At 37.6% G+C, this 8,482-nt stretch overlaps 1 protein-coding gene across 1 annotated transcript; it reads right to left on the bottom strand.

Annotated features, from left to right (window-relative positions):
• Positions 1-4,845: 4,845 nt before the first annotated feature.
• Positions 4,846-6,873, bottom strand: LOC117100464. The gene has a single exon (XM_033240167.1). The coding sequence runs from the start codon at positions 6,871-6,873 to the stop codon at positions 4,846-4,848; it is 2,028 nt and encodes a 675-aa protein (XP_033096058.1).
• Positions 6,874-8,482: the final 1,609 nt, after the last annotated feature.

Here is an 8,482-nt window from a genome sequence, read left to right as displayed (position 1 = left end):
TTCTTGGAATATTCCAGGATTGGATGTCGACGTCTGGTAAAGGCCACATTTCATTGGTTTGTTCTCCAAGATTTTTTCCCTCAGTAAATTAATTATTTCAGGTGTCCTGTATTGAAAAATAAAAGATTAGAAAGCCAAGTGTTAAAGATACATACGCTTTAAAGCCCCATTCCCGGCAAAATTTCAATTTTTAAGAAAAATCTAATTTTTGTATAATGTTATGAAGATTTATAAATATAATACGGAATTGCTAGTTTAACTGAATTTAGACATTCCTAAGAATGAAAAAAATGTAAAATAAGACTGAAATTTGATTTTTTTGTGTTCCACACAAAAAATAAATGCGGATGAATTTTTCATGTTGATTTTGCGATAGGTCGTGAGAAGAAATATCGTAGGCGCCGAAAACATTAGCCTATCCAACGCTGCTGGCTAGGCCTAGCCTTACCTCGATTTTAGGCACTTAAACAAACATATCTCAGCCTAACCGAACGACCGCATTGTGCGAGATGCGAAGTACAAAAAGTAATCTCATTAGAGAGGGCGCACGTTATTGACTGTATAAAGTATACATAAAAGCGAGAGTATTCCAGTGGATGCGATCTACAACCTCTGAATTTGCCTAGTAACGATGAATTCGTCGAGAAAATGGTAATATTTTATGAGAAATAGTCTGTATTTCTCATTTTTTTTATTCTTTTGCGTAAAACTAAAATTCATGCCAATATTTTTCCATGATTTATAATAATTGGAGTAATGCAAATGCATTATTTCTAAAAAAAGTCATTTTTAGTGAAATTTTGCCAGGAATGGGGCTTTAAGTGAACAAATTTTACAAATTCCCGATAGATGTATTTGCCACCTTAGGCACACTATGATCGTGAATAGATCACCTATCTACGCAGGGCACGATTTTTCACTAGGCCAGCTTACAATAGCTAGTAAATATTCCTCCGGGCTAGTCATTGCAGCTGATTAATTCTGCAGAAAGAGCGATAACTTTACTTGATCACCAGAATACAATTTTGAATTTAGCACCACCCGGTGGGAAGTTGAGACTTTGAAGGTGACTTGTGGGTACAAGTGTCTTGGAACTATCAACAATTGCATTTTTCCCACTAGAAAGATAACACTTAATTCCAAAAACGGGAAATAATATCACATTTAACAAAAATATGTTCAATAATTTTTTCATTGGCAAGGCAAAATGTGCATAAATTATTATTTATTTTCCCAATCTTAAAAAGGAAAGAATTTACTCCTAAAATTCTATGTATGATACGATATTGTAGCCATTTTAGATTGGTGTCTTTGGTATATTTAAATGCGACCGATGAAATTGTTTTCCAATTCGAACCTTCAATTGTTTTACCAATATCTTTTTCCCATTTATCTTTATAAGTTTCTTTATAAGTTAAATTTGTACAGAATATATCATAAATTCTTCTGGACTCCTTTTTTTCTTTTAAAATTTGTTCTAAATTAAATGGAAAGTCTGGCTGATTTAATTTAAAATTAAACGATCTACGACCAGTTGATGTCTTTATTGCTCCAGTAAACCATAATATTCAATAAAGTTAGAATCTTATATATGTGAAACTTGCGGTACACCACGTGTGTAGTTCTGAGAAGAACTGTTGGAGTTGAGAAAAAATCTCGACGTTTCGATTGACTTGCTTCAATGGTCTTCAGGAGAATAATGTCTGCAGAGATCTCGAACTGGGAATACTTATATGTTTGAGTAATGAGACTTGCTGCTGATTGGTTGAAACTAAACAAGGCTAGTTGCTGATTGGTTGAAAACTAAACAAAGGCTGAGCCTACCAGTAGAAAGCTATACAAAAGCTATACAAAAGCCAACAATTGACAGTGGCATTGTTCTGGCTGGGGGCAGGAAAGCCAAAACAATGACGTAGAATATCATATACCCGTGAAGAGGTGTAGCTTTCTAATTCCGTTGATATAATCATTTTATTTATAAATTTTAATAGAAACGTAATAGTTAATGTACTACGAAATTTAGTATATGGATATCAAAGAGGTTTATACCGCTGAGAGATATTTCTACAATATTCATTTCTATGTAAAATTTTTAAAGGTTTAATAATTATATTACCTATCACAAGTGATCAAAATCATATTTACAACCACAAGTACATAACAAATCATTTTTTTATAAATGAAACCTAATAGTGATTTTTTTTCTCTTGTCATTAGTGATATCTGGCTGTCCTTGTTTAATCGGACCTAGCCCATTTCCCCGCCCTAGAACTATGCCTTTGTTTCTGGTCGTTCCAAATCTTTTTTTTTCTCTCCCGTCTTTTTGGAACTATGACTTTGTTTTAGTCGTTCCCATCCCATTTCCCGCCCTGGAACTATGCCTTTGTTTCTGGTCGTTCCAACCTTCTTTCTCGCCTTTTTGGGACTATGACTTTGTTTTTAGTCATTCCCAATCCATTTGCCCGCCCTGGAACTATGCCTTTGTTTCTGGTCGTTCCAACTTGTTTTTCCCGCCAACTTCCCCAGGCGTCTGTGTTTTACTCTTACCACGTTGTGTTGTACAAGATACTAAGGTTGTCAAGGAAGGAAGAATTCTCTCAGTGAGTATACTTTTATGTGGACAAAAATTGTGTTTAGTATCGTGTTATGCACCAGACGAATCATATACAGAGTCAACCAAAGAGAAATTTTGGAAAGATCTCCAAAATCATCTCAAATCCATCAAATCACACAGAATTATCTGTGGTGGCGACTTCAATGCCACACTCTTTCACCAAACCTGTCGAAACATTGGTAATGTCTTTGGTCCAGAGGTGACCGACAAAGCGAATGAAACGTCGTACAACGGTGATACATTGTTGAATATGGTGCCGTGAAAATAACCTATTTCTTCAAAACACATTCCATCAAACAAAACGAAGCTGTCATCAGTGGACATTCAAGTCTGCAAATTTAACTAAATACACGAGACGTCTCGACTATTTCGTCGTCGACGAATACATACACAAGTACTCAACCAACTGTCGGAGTTATGATCCACATATCAAAACAGATCATAGAATGCTGGTGATTGACATCACGATACCAAAAAACGATACCGCAAGATATTGCATTTGAATCAAAAACCTAAAAGATCCCCTCAACCGCAGCATAACATCAAAGCCCTTATAAATGACGAACGTCTTAGAGATGAGTACTCTGACGAAGTTGACAAGCTGGCTAAAGCTGCTTTTGAAGAGATTGGTGATAACAAAGATATTGAAATTATCAATTCGAAAATGTGTGAAGTTGTTGAGCTAGCTACCACATCAAAAATTCAACTTCAACAAAAGTCTTCGTTAAACCAAAATCCTTGGATATCCCAAGAATATATTGACCTACGATTGGAAATGATATCTGAGAAAGTCCAAAAAAAAGAAGAAAACTCTTTGTAAAAAACTCAAAAAATTGCGTAAAAAGTTACGAAATGATTTTTATAGCAAACGTGCTTATAAAATCAATCAAAATTTCCACCTTCGAAAGACCGAAGAATTTTTTCGTTTAGCAAAAGATTTAGACGGTCCACTTAAGAAGACAGAGGTAAAATCTCAATGTACTGAAGGAGACTTTGTCGATCATTTTTCCAACCATTTAAAAAATCGGAATCTCCCACTTACAATAGAACTCGACGAAAACAATCCATTTATTCCTGATGCTGTTAAAACAGCCCCAGATATTGATGAGTCAGATCCAACATCTTTTGAAGTGATGGATGCTATAAATGGATTAAAAAATGGCAAAGCTAAGGGTACAGATGGAATTACTAATGAACAAACAAAATTTGCTCAATCTGCTTCAGCCTTTGTGGGATTGATTTTGAAAATGACCATTATTATCTGGAATAATTCCACTCTTCCTGGTGACCGGTTAATCAGTAAAATCACAACTCTGTACAAAAAAGAAAGTCCTCTCATTGCCAAGAATTATAGACCAGTGTCAATGATAGCAACTTTATCAATAATTGTGACTAAAATCATCAACTTTCGGATTAGTGAACGATACAACCATATACTGTCAAAAGATCAGTTTGGTTTTCGCCGAAATTCTGGAACTACTGATGCAATTTTTACATTTACTCAACTCATCAAGAAGAAGAATATTCCAGTTCATGCAATTTTCCTGGATCTTAAAGGTGCTTTTGATCTCATCTCAAGAGAACAATTGTACAGAATACTTGAAATTCAACTTGGCTCCAAAAAGTTAGTAAAAATAATCAAAGCTTACTATACCGGAACCATAGCTATGATCCAAGGTGGTTCTACATTGTTTGATATTACATCAGGAGTGAGACAAGGAGCAGAGGAATCGCCATTCTTATTCAACCTATTCTTTGATTATGTTTTATCTGTTATAGATCGTGACATCAAACTTGAAATTGGTGACGTAGGAGTTGATTTTAAGTATCACATACCAACACAGTCTAATCCTAGGGAATTGAGAAAAACGGGGAGAGATACAGGTAATGGCAGACTACTCAAGATCCTGTATGCCGATGACCTTGTATTTTTGGAGACCGACGCTGAAAAACTTTGCCGAATACTTACCATCGTAAATCGAGTGTTTCTAAAGTTTGGTCTTATTGCAAAGGACAAAACAAAGTCTTATGCTATTTAATTCCTTGGATGTTCAACCAGACAATATTTATGAAATTGATGGTGTAAAACTAGAATATGTTAATGTATTCCGCTACCTAGGTTTCAACGTTAGTTCGAAATTGATGGTATAGGAGGCATAAAGATAGGTTCCATCGAGGTGTCCGTGAATTATTAGAACAAAATATTGAGGAAATAACTGATTTTTTTAAACTTATAACGCAGTAGTACGTTTAGAACCCATATGCCCCGCCATTGGAGAGTCGTGGGCCACCCGAATAACATAGTTTCTAAATTTCCTGGGAACAACTAACTGTTTATAAGTGTGCCAATGGTCTACTTTAGGTGAACTAAACTCACGGTACAACAACCCATCTTTTATCTTGTAACGCACTTCACTCTCTTTACTAGTTAATCGCACTTCTTCATTCTCGGCCAACTTCCAGAGCTTTTCCAGAGTTTCATCCTCCCTCTGAGCCTTTAACATTTCTTCACGAGATGAAGCTGCATCACACATGGAAACATCTAAAACCTTTAACTCTTTAATTCCTGCCTCCCGTTTCTTCTTTTGTCCCCTGGTCTCTACGGACTGGGCTTCATTTAATTTTACTATTGGATTAACTACCGGCGGGTTAACATCAGACTGGATGGGTTTAGAATGTTCCCTCTCACTTAAATCGCCGTCTGGAGAGATTACTTCGCCTCCTTCATTCACTACATGGTCGATGTCGTCAGAGTGAAGATTATCTTGTCCTGCACCCCAAGCTGGAACAGGTTCGTGGGGCGGCCTTGCCCCCTCAATATTTCCGATGACGACATCATACACAGGGTTGTCCATACACAAAGTGTTTAAAACAGTTCCTGAAAAATAGGGTGTTTTTAATTGCACTTGAGCTACAGGGTACTTACGAACGGTACCATCCATCAGTATGCAACCTTCATCAATACCTAGCATCTGGGAATTATCGACTAAGCCGCGCCTAACAACTACTGTACTACAACCAGTATCACGCATCACACTAACCAAGTCTTTCCCAATATACCCTTTAGTAACCGGCATAGTATTGCTTGCTGTACATGCTGCACTAACTATGGGTAACCTATGGCCACATTTTAATGTCACATCTTTACCTACGATATCGCCACAATCGCACATGCCTGATTTTGCCGGCAAACAAGCCATACCTGTTTCTTTTGCTCCAAAACCACTGCTATCTCTTTGGCTACCAACGATTAGGTTTGCACCTCTTTTAGTGAACGATTGGGAACTATTCGGTTTCGAACGACAATCTCGGGCAATATGCCCTTGTCTCCCACACTCGTAACACCTACCCTCTACTTCAAGCTGACTTAATCTTTCCCTACTTAAGCGAGGGGCTCCACTAGAATTAGGTTTGGGACTAGGGGAATTATTTACTGTGGGTTTACTATTATCTCTACGGGGCTTACGTTCCGCAAAATATCGGTCGTTGTGTGCTTCCGCGTAATGGTCTGCTAAAGCTGCCATTTGAGCTAAACTTCCAGACCCCCTCTCCTTAAGGAAAAGAGCTTTACTACAAACTTTCAATGTTTGCTCTTTTACAATCATTTCACATATACCTTCATATGTTTTGTTCACCCCTCCTAACTCAATCCATCTTGTCAAGTATCCTGATATGCGATCTATAAACTGAGTATATGTTTCGGCATATTCTAACCTAGCCGATCTAAATTTAATTCTAAACCCTTCCTCGCTCAGCAGGTACCTATTCAGTAAGGTCTTCTTTACCTCTTTGTAATCCCTAGCACTAGCACTAGGCATCCGTGCAAATGCATCCAGAGCCCTACCCGTAAGTAACGCACTAAGAGAAGTGGCCCAATCTTCTTCCCGCCGTTGCATAGCTACTGCAAACCTCTCAAAACGTTTAAGATACGCATCTAGCTCGTCCCTACCATCATTAAAAGGAGGAAGTTTAGGTAACTTGGGGGGAATGTGTTGCATTGCCGGCGGCGGTGCTGGTGCGATCGCTTCATTAACGTTTTCATTACGCTGTTCTTGGTCTAACTCTTTTTGTTTTATTTCATATTCTTTCATTAATTTTTCATGCGCTCGGCGATTATTACGCTCCTCACGTTCCTCATAAAGCCGCTCGCGCTCAGCATTCACTTTTTCACGCTCCTTTATAAAATCTAAAAGCTTTTCCCCGTCAAGCCCCAATTCTCTACCGATTTCCATGATATGTTCCAAGTCCATTTTTTCCATATTTACTCAATGGGTTGTACTTAAGCAAACGTGGAGAATTCACCTTACTTTGTCACGTTACCCTCACTACAACAATATTGAAATAACAATAAACATAAATATGAATACAGATCAACTGATATAATTAGAATTTGTACCAAACAATAACTACTCATAATCCAGACGTGCACAGGCGAAGAATCCCCTACTATAAGGTTCTTTCCACCTGGTTGTGTTCTCCCGGACGAGCCCCCATTGTCACAAGCCAGGTTCCCTGTATTAGTCTCCCCCCCCCCCTTAAGCGGATCACGTCTGAACAATAAGTCAAAAGGCAAACGTACGTAACTTTGCAAGATAATTTATTATAAGTAAGAAATAACCCCCCAAATAACATAAACCAACCCCCACGTTTCAATACCCTAGCTAAAATCAACCCTCAATCAACCAATCCCACATTAACCTTGAAAACCAATGACCATCCCACATCAAAATACATTAACTGTTAATTCCCCACAAATAACACATACAACAACAGTCCCCCTCCAAAAATACCTCATCTACAATTTCACTGGTGAAAACAACACACCCAGTAATACAATTCAATCCCCCGCTACCCAGTGTTCACAATGTTCATTGTTTTCCAAAGATCAAAGTTCCAATATATTATATATTTTACTTGCGGTTGACTCAATGTCTCAACTCGCTCTTGTCAATCTCATTTCCAGCTTCTGGGTCAGCTATGTTCAGTGAGTAAGCCACCAATGTACAGTGCCCCTCTATCCCAACCGGACAGGGTTTACACTTAGGCGTGATCTCCAAATTATTCCAGACGACAAATCAGCGCTCAGACGCGTTTTCTATTGTTCTACCAGACGCGTCTCAAAACCCCCGTTCGATACTGCACCGTCTAGACGCTGATATTCCGTTTTGGCAAAAGCTCCTCCCACTCTTTACAGCCTACTGCACATGTTTGTTTGGCCGTCAAAACGGGTCCGAACGCGTCTGAATTGTTCCGCGACTATACGTTGAACTTTCAACAGCGTTGAGTTCAAAAGAGGGGAAGTCCATTCCGTCGTACACGGAGAAGTTAATGTCGAATATTCATAGGCTATTTATATTTTTAGACGAATTGGTGTTTATTTTGTGATAACTTATAATGAAATAAAACATGGAAAACTGTCACGAACGTTACTGTTAAGTGGGGCTTATTTTGAATGTACGGTAATGTATTATTATTCCAAGTTTGTAAATGAGGCCTATTTCATATGGCTTGCCTGCAATAAATGAAGTCTGAATTAATATCAAATTCATTTTCTCTTAAATTCTCAGATTCTCATAAATACGTAGAGATTTCATATGAATGATTTATTGAATATTAGTCTAATACACGGCCAAACCAAGAACACGAACATATATTCGTACAATTTAATTTTGAGATTTTTTAATTAACCAATTACAGTAGACCTAGGCCTAGTGCACTTGAACTATTATTTTCGCATCTAAAATATTATTAAAATGTTTATTTTAACATAAAATCAATTCATTCAGTTGTATCGATGCTTTTGCTTTGTGTCACGAACGGAAATAAACTGTTTGAAATAGCCATATTCCAAGTTGCCAGTACTGCAAG

The sequence above is a fragment of the Anneissia japonica genome, unplaced genomic scaffold, assembly GCF_011630105.1.
Source record: "Anneissia japonica isolate Jap-2015-1 unplaced genomic scaffold, ASM1163010v1 scaffold685_len2926416_cov193, whole genome shotgun sequence".
Classification (NCBI taxonomy): domain Eukaryota; kingdom Metazoa; phylum Echinodermata; class Crinoidea; order Comatulida; family Comatulidae; genus Anneissia; species Anneissia japonica.
The sequence above is the reverse complement of the archived record's forward strand: the minus strand, read 5'-3'. Positions and strand labels throughout refer to the sequence as shown.